This window comes from Dipodomys spectabilis, unplaced genomic scaffold (genome assembly GCF_019054845.1).
Source record: "Dipodomys spectabilis isolate Male_0828 unplaced genomic scaffold, ASM1905484v1 ptg000289l, whole genome shotgun sequence".
Classification (NCBI taxonomy): domain Eukaryota; kingdom Metazoa; phylum Chordata; class Mammalia; order Rodentia; family Heteromyidae; genus Dipodomys; species Dipodomys spectabilis.
Window position 1 is genome coordinate 5,951,765 of NW_024870966.1, and position 17,805 is coordinate 5,969,569.

The window sequence follows — 17,805 nt, forward strand, 5'->3', positions numbered from 1 at the left end:
CTTCTAGGCAGCACTGGGGTTTGAACTCAGGGCCTTGAGCTTGCTAGGCAGACCATTTGAGCCACACTTCCATCCCTTATTTTAATGTGAAAGATGAAAATGATGGCTCATCCTGTCAAGTTTTAATTATATGTTTATACATATTCATCAATAATACAGATTATCTATTTATACATACATGTCCTTTTTCCACTGGCAATTCTATCTCTCAATTGTTTTACATTCCTAATGTGGTCATTCTTCTCCTTCTCCTTAGACTTCACTCAGATGCACTGAGAACACTGTTTCCATAAATACTCTGCCTCCTTAATCATTTCCTTACTTTCTTGCATATCTTCAATCATTCAGCTTGGGGTATGATAACAGAATAAATGACTGTAATAGATAATGATACATATCTTAAGAAAATGTGAATCAGGGGCTGGGAAGGTGGCGCAGTGGTAGAGCGCTTGCCTTGAGCTGAAGAGCTGAGGGACAGCGCCCAGGCCCAGAGTTCAGGCCCCATGACCGGACCCCCCCCCCAAAAAAAAGAAAGAAAAAGAAAATGTGAATCATTTAGATGCCAAGAAATCCCACATGTGCTAGTCATGCATCAAAGAAGCAGATAAAGTTTAAGTGACAAGCAAACCATCTGAAGCTCCCAGAGCTAGGATCAATGTCCTTCATGTTCTGAGCCGAGTGGAAGGGCCTCTTGTCAGCACCTCCCGAGAGCACGCGAAAGCTTGGGCAAGGGCTCCAACCTGCAGTGGCTCTGGTTTGCTGGGCAGGCAGCTCTGTCTGCATCAGACAGTTTCCTTTGTTTTGTTTAATCGCTGGAACCATTACTTATGTGGGTCAGGGTCTGAGAGCGAGTGCTTTGACTCTGAGTGAGAAGATGGAAGGAAGAAAGCGCAGGTCCCTGGTTAGCGTCCAAAAATACAGGTCTAATTCTGGAGATTCTGGAGGCTTTTAGATCCAGCCCCAGAACTAAGTACAGTCATAGCAGCTGTCACACACACACACACACACACACACAAGAACCCAAATGGCCCTTGACTGTATAAATCAGTAATGAACAGAAAAGATGCTAAATTCTATACATCTACGAGTTCTCTCCAGAGAAGTTTGCAAGAAACCCAAGTTAAGCATTGTCTCATTTACTCCCCCCCCCCCCCGCCCCCTTTTTGGTGATACTAGGGTTTTTGGCCTTGTGCTTGCTAGCCAATTGTTCTACTACTTGGGCCACACTCCCAGTCTTTTTAGCTTTCATTATTTTTTGAGTTGGGTCTCTTATGCCCAGGCTAGTCTGGACTGTAATACTTGCATTTAACCTTCCCATGGAGCTGGGATGACAATGGGTAGCACCATGCCTGGCTTTTTATTAGTCAAGATGGGGGTCCTGTGAACTTTTTGCTCAGGTTAGCCCTGAACTGCAACCTTCCTGATTTCTATCCTCCCCCTCTCTCCATCCTCCCTGATAGCTAGGATTAGGACTGTCATTCATCCTTTAAGAGAAGGGACCGGGCTGGGAGTATAGCTTAGTGGTAGAGTGCATGTCTAGCATGCATGAAGCCCTAGGTTTGATTCCTCAGTACTGTATAAACAAAAAGTCAGAAGTGGTGCTGTGGCTCAAGTGGTAGAGAGCTAGCTTTGAACAAAAGAAGCTCAAAAGGGCAGTGACCAGGCTCTGAGTTCAAGCCCTAAGACTGGCAAAAAAGAAAAAAGAAAAGGGACCTAGTCCAGGGAACTGACTTCTGGGCAGTGCTATGGTTGATAGTTTAGTCCAGGGAACTGCCTTCTGGGCAGTGCTATGGGTGATAGTTTAGTCCAGGGAACTGCCTTCTGGGCAGTGCTATGGGTGGTATTTTAGCCTCAGGTCCCACTGACTACTAAGGAACATGTGTGGGGGATCTGCTGTTGCTTCACTCCATGCCAAGTTTCCACTGTTGTTCAAAGTGCGAGTGATTTTAATGCGTTGTTTATCTGTGCTTCTTAAGTGTAAAACAATGAGGTGTGATGAAATCAAACATTTAACCAGTGAGTTAGCAAACGGAAACCACTCTAGCTATTAAAAGCTTCCCAAATGAAGTACCTGATAAAGAGTATTCTTTCAGGTCAGAACATCACTTACTTGCTCACAGGCCAGGAAGACTACAACGTCACCCTTCTCTCCCGAGTGGTGAATTTCAAAGATAAGCTGTAAAATGGACTGGAAGGAGTCCTTGTGCGCCCCACTGAGGTACACCACCTCCACAGGGTGCTTTCTCTTCACTTCTATGAGAGGCACGTTTCCATAGTAAGAACTGAGTTTGCTGATCAGCAGAGGTGAGGAGTGAATTATGAGCTTCAGTTCTGGTCTTGCTAGCAAAACGTCTTTAAGAAGTCCAAGTAACACGTCAGTTGCGATGCTTCTTTCATGAACGTCGTCTAAGATGATGACCCCATAGCTACCCAAGAAAGGACTGGACATCATTTCTCTTTGCAACATGTCATCAGTACAGTACCTAGGAAGAGGAAATTGTGAAGTTAGAAGAGTCTTATGGAAAGCCATGCAAAGAACTTCCTGACAGCAAAATGCCTTTCTCTGAAATCTGCTCTCAGGAGACTTTATTTCACAAAATGCCTTGTCAGCTAAGATTCCTCCTCTTTTTTTTTAATCAGTGGAGGAAAGCTGAAGAAAATATATAAGAAGGGCTGCTCTGGCTCAGGCTCAGAGCCCAGCTCCCACATGAGGATTTCCCACTGCAGGGACGTGGTGGGGGAGTGGATTACCAAGTATATCAGTGAAGAGTAACGAGGCACAAGTACCTAAAAAGTCATCATCCAGCTGGGCAGCATGCAAACTGGCCAGAATGTCTGGAAAAAGTGCAATGAGGATTTTAATAATGTTTTCTAGAAGTTCTTTCTTGGGATCGTATTTTAAAAATAATAATAGCTACCCTATTAGTCATTCAGTACCATACATATATCTGATGCAGTTTGCCTGACTTATTGCTTGAAGAAACCAGTTTTATAAGGTTCCTGCCCATGTAAGGTATTTATCTATCCTTGTACACAGGAGCCCTGAGGCTACACCATGTCCAGAAAGGCCCAAGTGAAGGGTGGGGGCAAGTGGAAGCTGCCATTCGGAGAGGGTTCTGCTCATCTTCCTCAGAACGCCAGCCTTGGTTCATTGCAACCAGCCATTAACAAGCAGTATCTGTGTGCCCTACGTTAGCTTCCTCTCAGGTGTGTGGAACTTGGAGACGTACGAGGCAGAAGGTGTTCATGTGATCATGACGCCACCCCTGTCAGCACCTTGGGCACGCAATCTCTCATGAGCTGGAGGCTTCCTCTGAGCTTCACCTTGCCTTTGTCTACTCTCACTGCAGTGCGTCTTAGCTGTGAGCAAACTATATTTTGGACTCTACGAACGAATCCTCCTGGCAAATCACCAGACCCAGGCTGGTCTCAAGAACCCAGACAGTTCTTAATCCAGCTTCAAGAAAAAAAAAAAAAGAATGGAAGCAAATTCTTAGTATCTCGTGGTGTGTGTCAGGCACTGGTGGCAGCATGTACGTTTCTGGTTTACTTACATCTTGAAGGTAGGCAGCACTGCCAACTCAGATTTACAAATGAAGTACCTGAGGCTCGCAGGTGTCCTGTCAAGGGTCACCAAGCCAGGGCTTGGTCACAAGCCAAGGCTGAGCATCAACCACCTCGATGCCATTCGATGGTAAGGTACCTGCTCTTTCTGTCATTTTATGACACCAGAGGATTTGCTCCTCTGCCATCCTTTTCTCTTTTTTGGGGGGGGGGGGAGGGGTCCGGTCGTGGGGCCTGAACTCCGGGCCTGGGTGCTGTCCCTCAGCTCTTCAGCTCAAGGCTAGCACTCTACCACTTGAGCCACAGTGCCACTGCCGGCTTTTTTTCTTTTTGCTTATGTGGTGCAGGGAATCGAACCCAGGGCCTCAGGCTTGCAAGGCAAGCGCTCTACCACTGAGCCACCTTCTCAGCCTTGCCATCCTTTTCTTACATGTTTTTCTCCATGTTTTACCAGACGCGTAGCAGCAAATTGTGGATTCCCTTTTCTCCAACCTCAAGAAGGAACTACTTCACTACAACAATACTGAATTTTGTGCGAGATGCAAATAAATAGATCCATCATTTTTGCTAAAGTTTAATTAGTAAAATATAATGATGTTAGTTATTATTCCTTCATTTCAAAACTGTCTGCATCTATGCTTCTTCTATGTCAGAAATTCAATTGCTGTTCCTTTTCCATATTGACTTTATAGGAAGCAGTGTGCACCATAAAGCACAGAAGGAAATGAGTTACATAAATCTATCCAGGCTTAATTTTAAAAAGAGAAAACAGTGACCTATTTAAAACTCTGCTAGAGGTAGGCACCAGTGGCTCACACCTGTACTCCTATCTACTCAGGAGGCTGAGATCCAAGACCATGGTTCAAAGCCAATCCAGGCAGGAAAGACCATGAGACTCTTACCTACAATTAACCATCAAAAAAGCAGAAGTGGAGCTGTGCCTCAAGTGGTAGAGAGCTAGCTTTGAGCAAAACACCTCAAGGACAGAGCCCAGCTTCAGAGTTCAAGCCCAGGATAGGCACCAAAAACAAACAAACAACAACCACTACCACAACCCTTGGCTAGACTCTGCAGGCCAGGCCTGAGCCTTCCTGATGATTACAGGAAGCTAAAGGCATCGCAGAGGCTCACTTCTAAAACTCACTGCACCAGGATATGTTTCTCACCTTTATGTTGACAATGCCTTAAAAAGCAGGATTACCAAAACCATGCAAATAGTATTTTCACATGATGCCAAAGTTTCAGGTAATGCTTTAAATTCTTCTAAGACTTATAAAAGCCAATGATATAATACAATATTTTAAAGCCTTACTTTTTTCTGTAATTTTATATATGGAGTTTGACTTCATGAAAATTAGAAATCTTTTCATTTCTGAGAACTGAAAAGGTATTTAAAACCTTTATTACTTCTACAAGAAAAAAGATTCAGACACACACATTTAAGTATTAGAACTTGTAGGACCACTGAGCTATATCTTAGCCCAAGATATCTTGATATGTAAGTATGTGGTCCAAGAAGATTTTAGGTATATAATATTTAGGTATCTGGAATTTGTAAAAAAGACCAGAAAAAAGTTTAAGGAATAACTATATTGTCATATTTAGCTTCAAAAAAGGAGGAGGAAGAAGAGGTAGCAGGCATAAAGAGAGTTCCTTGCTGTTTTGTTTTGTTGCTGTGCAGTGGCCTTAATGTCCAGATCCTCCTGCCTTAGTTTACCAAATACTGGGATTATAGAAGTATGTCACCACATCCAGCTAAAGATAGCATCACTAAATGCCTATTATATGTTTGATAGATTAGCTACTAAGGAGTTATAAAGAAAATAAAAAAGGGAATATTGAATACAGACTTGTTTTTTTTGGTTGTAGGGCTTGAACTCAGGGCCTGGGTACTGTCCCTATGCTTTTGTGCTCAAACCTGTGCTCTACCACTTTGAGCCACAGTGCCACTTCCAGCCTTCTGGTAGCTAACTGGAGATAAGAGCCTTATGGACTTTTCTGTGCCATATGGTTCTGAACTGTGATCTTCAGATCTCAGTCTCCTGAATAGCTAGAATTACAGACATGAGCCACCAGCTCCTGGCTAGACCTGCTTTTTATACTTGGTAATAAACATTAAGTTGTCCTTTGACTTAGGGTTTACAGATACAGCTCAATGGTTCAGTACTTGTCTATCATTTGTAGGCTCTTAGGTTGTTCAACCCCCAATTTCATTAAAAAAAATCCTCTGATTTAAATAATTATTCAATCTGAGATTATTCAAAATTATAACTAGCAGTCCTCTCAAAGAAAATGAATTTGGTTCTAACATTTAATTATAATACAAACAGCTACCACCTATACCAACTGTATTTTGGTGGTATATAGTCACTCCTTAGTTCTTACAACACCCAGATTCACAAATAAGGAAACCTGGGGCCAGAGAAAAGGTAGGTGACATGTGTAAGTTCATAGTGGTGGTGAAGGCACTCACTCTGTGTCTATAAAACCATGTGAGTTCACGTGACTACTTGGCCTCCTCTTTAGAGCACCAGTACTATTTTCTCTAATCCTATCTGCTCACAACGCAGTAGCGTGTCTATGACTCTACTGGTTTGGGGAAATGTCACAGTAGAAAAGAAGGCCCAATGTCTCAACAACAGACATAAAGTCAAAACACAGAGGCTGGAAGTGGTGCTGTGGCTCAACATGGTAGAGAACTATTTTGTGCAAAATTGCTCAGGGACAGTGCCCAGGGCCCAGGTTAAAGCCCCTATGACAAAACAAAAACAAAAAGGAAAAAGAAAATCACATCCCCTCCCAAAACACAGAAGCCAGGAGAAGACAAGGCAGCTGCCTGCAGGAGACAAAGCTGGACACCATCTCCCATCCTCTTTGCCTGTAAGCTGCAGTCCTACGGTGCATGAAGGCACTTGCTCCTACTCAGACATAGTCCTTTCCATAAGACATAGTCCCGTGACTGTCAGAATTGAATGCCTGGGCTTCTTACTACAGAATCACCCGATGTAAGACAAGTTCATCATGTGACCAAGTTTAAGTAATATCCTGGCCTCCTCATGTGTCACTAGTAAACTGAGCTATCTTCATAGTGCGCGCACGTACACACACACACACACACACACACACACGTACACACACACACACACACACACACACACACACACACACACCTCTGATTCCACTCAAATAGCATAATTTCACAGAAAGGCAAAGTCAAAGTTCAGCAAAATAAACAGCAGGAAGTGAATACTCAAAAAGGATGGGCTGGAATATCACACTCATCCCCAAACCAGGCAAAGACCCAACCAAAAAGGAGAATTACAGGCCAATTTCCTTGATGAACACAGATGCAAAGATCCTTAACAAGATTCTAGCTAACAGAATCCAGAAACACATAAAAAAAATAATACACTATGACCAGGTAGGCTTCATCCCAGAGACACAGGGATGGTTTAACATACGTAAGTCAATAAATGTAATCCAACATATCAACAGAGCCAAGGTCAAGAATCACATGATTATCGCCACAGATGCAGAAAAGGCCTTGATAAAATTCAACATTCATTCATCCTAAAAGCTCTGGAGAAAATAGGAATAGAAGGAACATTTCTAAAAACAATAAAAGCCATTTATGACAGACCAATAGCCAATATTATACTTAATGGGGAAAAGCTACAACCAATCCTCCTAAAATCAGGAGCAAGGCAAGGATGCCCACTGTCTCCACTCCTCTTCAACATAGTCCTAGAACCCTTAGCCAGGGCAATAAGGCAAGAAAAAGACATTAAAGGGATCCGCATAGGGAAAGAAGAAGTGAAACTATCCCTTTTTGCAGACGACATGATACTATACCTCCACGATCCCAAAAACTCCATCCCCAAACTTTTAGAAATCATAAGTCACTTCGGCAAAATAGCAGGATACAAAATAAACCCACAAAAATCAGTTGCCTTCCTATACACTGATAGGGAGGGAAATAAAGGGAGCAACCGCATTCACAATAACCTCCCAAAAAATAAAATATTTAGGAATTAACCTAACCAAAGATGTAAAAGAACTATTTAATGAGAACTATAAAAAGTTAAAGAAAGAAATTGCAGAAGACACTAGGAAATGAAAAGACCTCCCATGCTCCTGGATAGGCCGACTTAATATAGTAAAGATGGTAATACTTCCAAAACTAATATACAAATTCAATGCAATTCCTATTAAAATCCCAATGATGTACATCACTGAAATACAGAAAACCGTCCAAAAATTCATATGGAACAACAAAAGACCTAGAATAGCCAAAACAATTCTAGGGGATAAAGACAATATGGGAGGGCTATCCATGCCGAACTTCAAACTCTACTACAGAGCTATAATCACAAAGACAGCATGGTACTGGCACAAAAACAGACCCGAAGACCAATGGAACAGAATAGAAGATCCAGAAATAAATCCACAGGCCTACAGCCAGCTGATATTCGACAAAGGAGCCAAAGACATACAATGGAAGAAACACAGCCTCTTCAACCGCTGGTGCTGGGAAAACTGGGCAGCCACATGCAGAAAACTAAAAGTGGACCCCAGCCTATCACCATGCACCAACATCAACTCAAAATGGATTAAAGACCTTAACATTAAACCTGAATCTCTGAAACTACTGCAGGACAGAGTAGGAGAGACACTTGAACTAATAGGCACAGGAAGGAACTTCCTGAACAGAGTCCCAGGGTCACAACAAGTTGGAGAGAGACTCGACAAATGGGACTACCTTAAAATAAAAAGCTTCTGCACAGCTAAATCTATCGCAACTAAGCTAGAAAGACAACCAACTAATTGGGAAAAAATATTTACCAGCAATATATCAGACAAGGGATTAACGTCCTGTATATACAGGGAACTCAAGAAACTAATCCCTCCCAAACCTAACAAACCAATTACTAAATGGGCAAGGGAACTAAAGAGGGACTTCTCAAATGAAGAAACAAAAATGGCAAAGAAACACATGAGGAAATGTTCATCATCCCTGGTGGTGAAGGAAATGCAAATAAAGACAACCCTGAGATACCACCTTACCCCAGTCAGAATGTCCCACATCCACAAATCAGCCAACGACAAATGCTGGAAGGGATGTGGAGAAAGAGGAACCCTATTACACTGCTGGTGGGAATGTACACTTATACAACCACTTTGGAAAGCAGTCTGGAGGGTCCTTAGAAAGCTAAAGATTGACCTCCCTTACGACCCAGTCATACCACTTCTAGGCATCTACCCTGAACAACAGGAACCAATATACAAGGACACGTGCACCTCCATGTTTATTGCAGCACTGTTCGCAATAGCTAGGATATGGAAACAACCTAGATGCCCCACCACAGATGAATGGATCCAAAAATTGTGGTATCTATACACAATGGAATATTATGCAGCCATTAGAAATGACAAAATAATGGCATTTGCAGGGAAATGGATGGAGCTAGAAGGAATCATGTTGAGCGAGGTAAGCCAAGAACGAAGAGACAAACGGTACATGGTCTCCCTGATAAGTGGATGCTAAATCCAAAATGTTAGGTGATACGACAAAACTAACAGGACTTAAGAAACAAAGAACTCCCACTCATCTGGTTGAACCACTACTAAATATCCCCATGCTGCTGATCACATATATGGTATATAACATGTGAACACTGTTATATATTACAGACTGTGATAGACAATTTGCTCCAGGAAAGTTAGAATGAACTTGTGACTTTGAAATTATGTAATCACTTAATCACAATCAAAAAAAAAAAAAAGAACCTCGGGGAAGGGAGGGAGGGAGGGGATGGTAGGGGGAAAACAATGGAGGGGGTAACAATGTTCAAGAGGAAGTGTACTCATTACCTCACTCATGTAACTGTAACCCTCTGTATAGTATCTTTACAATATATATATATATATATATATATATATATATATATATAAAGGGTGGGCTGGGGCCAGGGGGAAAGGAGTGAACAAATGAAGAGGAGAAAAGAAGAATTCAGTGAAGAATCCAATTTTATATCCTATAAAATTAAGATTGAGGGAAGGGGTGGGTAGGGAAGAAATAGGTGACAATGTTGAAAGATACTGTTGGTCAAAAAATACTTTATTCATAAATTGCCTGATTAAATGGCAACTCCTTTGTACAAAGATAATGAAAAAGAAAACTATATCTAAGAGTCTTTTCCAAGGATTTCCAAAGCCTGCCTGGCACTAAAGATATAAAAACACAAGCAGTGGAAGTGGAGCTGTGGCTCAAAGTGGCAGAGCACTAGCTTTGAGCAAAAAGAGTCCAGGGACAGTGCCCAGGCCTTGAGTTCAAGCCCCATAACTGACAAACAACAACAACAAAAACCATCTATTGTCAGGCACAGTGGCTCATGTCTGTATTCCTATCTACTCAAAAGGCTGAGATGTGAGGCTTGCATGATTTGATGCCAGCCTGGGCAGGAAAGTCCATGAGATTCTTATCTCCAATTAACCACCAAAAAAAAAAAAAAAAAATCACAAGTACTAGCCTTGAGCAAAAGAGCTCAGGAACAGCAACTAAGCCCTGAGTTCAAACCCTACAACCAACAAAATAAATAAATAAATAAAAATACAGAGTGACTTGAGAGCTTAGTCATAGTCATCACTTAATTAAAACTATGGCTTTAAAATGTAAACATTTCAGAGTAAAAACCAAGTTAAAGAATAAATTCAGGGGCCCTTTGCCCGGTGGTAGTGTAGGACATGTCCTGTCTAACCAGTCCTGCATTAGCCTGTAAGTGACAAACAGGAAGGGAGGGTTGGGCATTTCTCTTGTGTCACTCACTTAGCACTTACAGAAGAGGTCATTTGTAAATACATACTAACTAGATATATTACAAAGGCAGTATGTCTCAGATAGATTCAAGTAGGAGTGTGGTTGAGCTATAGATTCCCTGTGGTCCAACACTGGCTTGAAGAAAAATATCTCCTATTTCTGAAGATAAACATAGGGAGAGCAACTTGGTTCAAACCACTTGAGTTATGTGGGCTTTCTGAATGGGCTCTGAGCTGGGCCCGAGTCTGCAGCAGCCAGTGGGGCTGAGCAACACGCCCTTCACCACCAGTTACTGTGTACCTGCTTTAGATGCTGGGGTATGGGTGTACGGAAAGCCACCCCTGCCCTGCTCCTCTGGAACATGCCACACAAAAGGATGAACGATGTGCAGATACTCCAGAGGCCAGGTGTGCTGGAGTCCTCAGCTTCTGCAGGGGTGGGCAGTGGTGGGGGCAGAGGAATCCCATGGGCAGATCACATCTGGCTGCCAGCAACTGTGGCCACTTCCTTAAGGTGTCAGGCAGACCCTGACTGTCAGTGATAGGACACTGCTTGAGAAACATTGGCCCAGAGTAGTAACTTTCCAAGTTTCCTGAATCCTTTTTGCATTTTTCTTTTTTCTTGTCTTCTTTGAATCAAGCTCTTTTCCTTTTTCTTTTTTTTGTCAGTCATGGGGCTTGAACTCTGGGCCTGGGCACTGTCATAGCCACCACTTAATTAAAACGATGACTTTAAGATGTAAACATTTAGGAGTAAAAACCAAGTTAAGGAATGAATTCAGGGGCTCTTTGCCCATTGGTGTTGGATGCCATGTCCTATCTCTTCAGCTCTTGAGCTCTCAAACTCAAGGCGAGTGTTTTCTACCACTTGAGCCACAGTGCAACTTCCAGTTTTCTGGTGGTTCATTGGAGATAAGAGTCTCACCGTTTCCTTCCCTGGGCTGACTTTGATCCTCAGATCTCAGCCTCCTGAGTAGCTAGGATAACAGGCATGAGCCACTGGTGCCCGGCTTTTTTTCTTGTTCAAAGGAAATTTCATAATGAAGCTGGACCCCCAAAAGGAGATACAGCAACTTATAGTAGCCACAGAGATGGCTGAGAAGTACAGTGGGAAAACACAGACCTGAGTGGACACAGTGGAGGCTGAGGCAGGTCTCCCAATGCCCAGCCGAGGATTTCCATACACACAAATGGAAGGAGAAGGGGCATTCTTCATGTGATGGGGGGGGGGGGGGCTGTCAGGCCCAGAAGAGGCATGGGCCTTCCAAACACAGAAAACTGCAGAGATAAAGGTGCACAGGTGTGTAGACACGGGCACACACAGAGCCACAGGTGCCCCCGTGGCTGGGCAGTGATGTGGACCCAGCAGGAGGCAGAACTTTACAATAAGGTGGTGGGTCTCTGCAGGCCAAGATAATGGGTTGGAGTTTTTGCCTGAGGATTCTGGGGAGACATGAAGGTATTGAGATAAAAGGTCTCTGAGGAGGTCAGTGTGGGAGACAACTGTTATATGTCAGGCTGGAGACCACATTTATGAGAACACAGATGCTTGACTTAATAAATGGCAAGAAAATGCCTCTTCTAGGACTATTAGAACCCAAGCCAAGAGTCAGAGGGGAGCAAAGAAGCCTTCCAAACCAACCTCAGGATGGTCTCACTGGTACAGCAGTTTTCAAAGGGGATCATGTAGCCCACTTCGTGTCCAATGTTAACATCCATCTCGTCCGCCACTCGCAGGGCGAGCTGAACTGCCGTCTGCTTGTGGACCTGGGTGCAGATCACGCTCCCATGTTGGTAGTGGATGGAAAGGCAATATTCAGCACACCACTGAGGAACCTTTAATAGGCAACAATGACAGGATCAGTGCTCACTAGGAAGGACAAACGACGACAGACAAACTGAAAAAACAAAACAACCAAGGGGCTCGTTCTTTCTGGTTGCAGGATTCACTTTAGTTTTTTTAATTTTATTTTTACATTTCATTCTTTTTTCTTTTTGTGCTGGTTCTAGAGCCTGAACTTAGGGCTTCATGATCTCCTGTAGCCATTTTACTCCCATCTGAGCCTTGCCTCTATCCAGGGTTCATGTCCTAAAGGACTTTTCTCCTATCCATGAATCATCAGTGGACTGAATTAAATCTCACAGAGTGGTACTCTGAGCAATCTGAATTATGTGCTGCTATTACTACTCAAAATTTAAAAATATAAGGATATATGTCAGGCGCCAGTGGCTCACATCTGTAATCCTAGCTATTCAGGGGTGGGAACAGAGATCTGAGAATCAGTGTTCAAAGCCAGCCTGGGCAGGAAAATTTGAAGCCAGGAACGAAGTCTGTGAGACTACTATTTCCAATTAGTCACTCAAAAAGTTACAAGTGGACTGTGGCTCAAGTGATAAGATTACCAGCCTTGAGGAAAAAAAAGAAAAGAAAAGGCAAGGAATAGTCCCCAGGAACAGAGTTCAAGCCTTAGTACCAGCACAAAAAAGACATATGTTTTAAAAGGGAAACTGTAAAACCATATCTGACTCACAGATTAAAAGGTAGAATAAAAATGAAAATGAAAAACATCATGTTTTTCTTTGTTTTTTGTTTTTGTCAATCATGGGCTTGTATTCAGGGCCTGGGTGCTGTCCCTGAGCTCTTTTGCTCAAGACTTAGTGCTCCACCACTTTGAGCCACAGGTCCACTTTCATTTTTTTTTTTTGTGAGTGGTTAATTGAAGAATCTCACAGGGACTTTCCTGCCTGGGCTGGCTTCGAGCCGTGATCCTCAGATCTCAGCCTCCTGAGTAGCTATGATTACAGCAGGAGCAAGCAGGGCTCAGCAAAAAAAAGTATTTAAAATTTTTCAAAGACTAATATATTCACAGATCACAATTAAAACAGCTTCTTGTATCAGCTATTATAAGTAGTGTAAGTAGTGTATATATTAAATATCACTTAAATGAAAAATGACTCAAAATTAAAGCATTTACATTTAAATTTACATGTTCATAACAAATAACCACATAAGTCTATTTAACTTTTCTCTGGCAATAGAAGCTAAAATATCCTGGCAATTTATTACCTAAAAATAAAGTGAGTCAGATAATCAACCAACTCATGTGGATGTGGAAAGAACTGATCGCAAGCACCCCTGCTCTTCAGCTATTTTATTTGAAAAATCCTTTTATCTAAAATGTTATGTATTGGCTGATTTTTATCAAGTTCATTTATGTATTAGGAGAATATACTAAATTCATTTCTGTGGCACTGTTTACTAATTAAGCTTTGATACATCCATTAAAAATAATTTCAAGAGTTTTAAAATAGATCTGAGGTATTGAAACCTTGTAACATTTTTAATTATCTTGAGGTCTGCTATTTACTAGCCTCATTGTGTAAATAGATTTTAATCTAGGGTTTTTAATCTCACTGTAATTTGATAGCATTAATAATTCCAAAATGATTTGCTGCTGTGGCTGCATATCTGCAGTGATTAAAAAGTACAAATGTATTTATTCCTATCTTAGGCCTATCTTAATGCTTGCTTCATTTTGTAAAAGGAAGAAATTGTAGGATGCTGTAGTTGGGAAATCCAGAATTGAGGCATGACCTAGGGGATAATTAAGTACCTACAGGACCCCAGTCAGGGTCACGACTTCTCTACTTTTGCTTCCTTACTTGTAAAATGAGTGTATTTAGGGCACAACAACTGTCCTTCGAGTTTCAGGTCCCCGGTGCTTTCTCCAAGGCTTGGTGTAACCCTCTCCAACCCTCTCCAACTCCTCTCTGGGCATCGGTGGGCTCCCAGGCCCCCCTGGGGGGGGGGCGTGTCAGTGCCCAAAGCCATGACTCCTCACACCCTGGACTGGGCTGTGGCCTCTGACAGAGAGGAGGCCCATCTTCTGGGTCACCAAGTTACTCCAGTGCTCGATAACTATATGCTAAGTGCATAGAATGATTTCATATACTTTCCAGAAATGTTTAAAAATTCTATTATCCGGCTGGGAAGGTGGCTCAGTGGTAGAGCGCTTGCCTTGCATGCCTGAGGCCCTGGGTTCGATTCCTCAGCACCACATAAGCAAAAAGAAAAAAGCCAGAAGTGGCACTGTGGCTCAAGTGGTAGAGTATTAGCCTTGAGCTGAAGAGCTGAGGGACAGTGCCCAGGCCCAGAGTTCAGGCCCCACAACCAGACCCCCCCCCCCAAAAATTCTATTATCCTATATAGTCTACCTTGAATTCTAACCTAACTAGGAATTCACATAAAACTTTGTCTCCCTCATTCTCTGACAAGTAATGTTCTTTTCTTTTCTTTTTTTTCTGGTTGTAGGGCTTCAACTCAGGACCTGGGTGCTGTCCCTGAGCTCTTTTGCTCAAGGCTAGCACTATACCAGTTTGAGCCTCAGCTCCATTTCTAGTTTTCTGTTTTTTGTTTTGGAGTGGTTAATTGGACATAAGAGTCTCACAGGGACTTTCCTGCCTGGGCTGGCTTTGAATGGCAATCCTCAGATCTCAGCCTCCTGAATAGCTATGATTATAGAAGTGAACCACCAGCATCTGGCTGTAAGTGATGTTCTTATTCTTGACAAACCCTTACCTGCAAGCTGATTTCCTTCCTGTCTGAGTTCACCATTTAGGGTTCCTGGCCAAGAACTTGGATAGCACTTAGATGCAAAGCTTTGTTAAAAATCACCTTTTGAAATTTTAGCTCCCCAATAAAGAGGAAGGCTCATAAGCACATAAATGTGGTTCACATTTGTTTCTAATATTAGCAATGGACATGGTAGGGACTGTAGGCATTTGGATGCATGGATGGTTGTGTGGATAAGAACATCGACATCAACATCATCAACATCATCATCATCATCATCATCATCATCATCATCATCGAGAGAACAGAGCACTAGTGCTCATTTCTGTAATCCTAGCTACTAAGGAGATTGAAATCTGAGGATCAAGTTTCAGAGCCAGCTAGGACAGGTAAGTCCATTAGACTCTTACCACCAATTAACCAGGAAAAAGCTGAAAGTGGAGAATTATCTCAAATTACAGAGCACCACTCTTGAGTGAAAAAGTTAAGGGACAGTGCCCAGGCCCTGAGTTCAGTACCAACACACACACACACTAAAAAAAGGGAGAGAGAAAAATTGGGACTCAGGACTATGCATGGGAGAGAAGTAACAAGACCATAACAAGACCAAGGGTCATTTCTTTCAGGGGAAGAATAAGTAGTACTCACAGCTAATTGTATCAGAAAAAAAACAACAAATATTACATGGTTTCTAATTTAATATACTGAAGTTAATGCCACAATTAACAAGAAATTAGTGAAACAAAAAGGATGAATGAAATGATACAGCAGTGTTCTTTTGGGGGGAAGGAGGAGTTAGCAGGCTAGGAGGTAATATCTGGGAAGTCAAGATGGCAGCCAGTGGTAAGATCACCTAATCAATGATGACATCAGGTGAGCTAGCTTGAGAGTGACCTCAAAAGAGGCTGGACCCTGAGAGGCAAATGGGGTGGGTGCTCACAGGGAGCGATGGAGGCCACAAGGAAACAGAACTAGCACAGTCCTTCTGTATAACAAATAAAACGTGAAGTGGAAGACTGGGCATAATGTATTTTGCTTAGAGGCCACATTCACAGCTGAGCAAAAAAATCACAGCTACTCACAGAAAGCCCACTCAGTTGTGGCTCTGATTAGACAAGACGTAACAATGATACACAGATTCTAACAGCAGGGAGGTTCTGAAGAGATGAAGAAGCTGCGTGGGACTGTGTCCTGTGTTAGACTTTCTGTACTGGAGTACTCTGGATCACTCTAGGCAAGCTAAAATGTTCTGATTTCAACTCTTCAGAAAACTCAAAGCACTGGCTGGAAATGTGTACATTTGATCATTTCAGGGGACATTAAGCGTGGAGCTTTCCAAGGAACTCTAGCTTTGGCTGCTCTGTGATAAATGCTGCATCAGTGCTGCTGCTCTGACCCTGATTATCCTCACCTGGAACTTCTCCATTGTCCCAGGAGCGCCTTCCCCTTCTCACACGAATACCTGTGGAAAAGGCCTCACTTCTCCCTGGAAGATCTTCCCCACCAGGACTTAGGGTGAGCAGGTGCCCAGCAGGCACTGTGGGAACCAGGGAAGCATGGGAAACTCCATTTGGCTCAGTTCTGTCTTCAGAGAAACGAAATTCCAGGCCATTGTGACTTAAATGGCACTTAACATGTAGCAAGAGTTATACAGCCTGATGAAAAAAAAATTGACCTGCTCCTTTAGCAGTTTTATAAAGTCTTATAAAGCAACTTGTCTGGGAGTTTTGGCAACATACAACTCTCAAATTTATATACTCTGACTGATGGGACATCTTTTCTCAGTCTGCATCTAAACGCAGCTTTATGTACTGAGATGTACCCACATGTTCAAGTCTGAGCAGTGAGGTGTGCCTTGTCCTCTGGCCCAAAGCAGGTCTGGGCTTGATGGGACACATTAGAACAGGTGATAAGAATGTGCAAATTGGTCTCTTATCTCCTGCCCACAAGGAAATCCTAGGATTCAGGCCAACCTGCTGCTATGGTAAGATGGGTGGGTAGCCAAGACCTAACGTGTCAGCTGCAGTGCTGGTGGAGCTCAGCAGCTTAAATGTATTCAGAAGTAAGGTGGTGTGCACAGAGGCAGGGCTGCTCGATTCTGGGGAACTCAGTGTCCAGGGTCCTCAGGTCAGTTGAAGAGATATTCTGTAAGACTCCTTGTCAAGCTGCAGATCAAAACCAAGGGAGCAACAGCAGAAAACTTTGGGTATGACCTTGCGGCCATAGTGGCAAAGTATGCCTGCAAGAACAGTACTATGTTGGACTTTTTCTTTCTATCCCCTGCCAGAGAGTTTCTCATCTAATGATAACATGGTTAAATAATACATACATTAAAAAAAGACCTCTGTGAGACAAGTACTAATGCATTCTGTCAGACACAACCTAGCCCCAGAGACTCCCAGACCTTCACTTAAAACACTAATCTGTCCACAAGGCTAGATTCCTCTTCTGCCTTCTTCTCTCAGTATGCCTAGCACTTGCAGTCCTGTGGCTAGCACCAGGATCCCAACTGCATTTCAGTGCCAGGACAATCATACAATTTACAAGTTGAAAGGAATCCGAGGGGCCACCAGTTCACCCAAGGTAGGAATCCTTCCAGATTCCCACAAAATGTCTATGTCCAAGCCCATATTGCCCAGTGTGATCCGACATGTCAGAACACTCGCTGAGGGGCCTTCCTGGAACAAATGTCACACATCACTGGATAGCCACTATGTACAGGTCTCGGCTTTGGGTGAATACAGGTAAAATATACCAGGAGAAAGAGAATGGTGGTGAAGTTTACTAGGCCAATGAAATGGAGTCAATGCCATTTGCTTCTTTCATTTTTCTTCTTTTTCTTTTTCTGGAAA

At 42.8% G+C, this 17,805-nt stretch overlaps 1 protein-coding gene across 2 annotated transcripts in view; it reads right to left on the minus strand.

Annotated features, from left to right (window-relative positions):
• Dhx32 (DEAH-box helicase 32 (putative)) overlaps positions 1-17,805 on the minus strand; it is a 62,537-nt gene that overhangs the window by 16,441 nt on the left and 28,291 nt on the right. For both annotated transcript variants that reach the window (XM_042701309.1, XM_042701307.1), the window contains exons 3-4: positions 12,023-12,216; positions 2,111-2,483 (exon numbers count right to left, since the gene is read on the minus strand). In XM_042701309.1, coding sequence (XP_042557243.1) covers positions 2,111-2,483; positions 12,023-12,216 — 567 coding nt within the window. The remainder of the gene's footprint in view (positions 1-2,110; positions 2,484-12,022; positions 12,217-17,805) is intronic.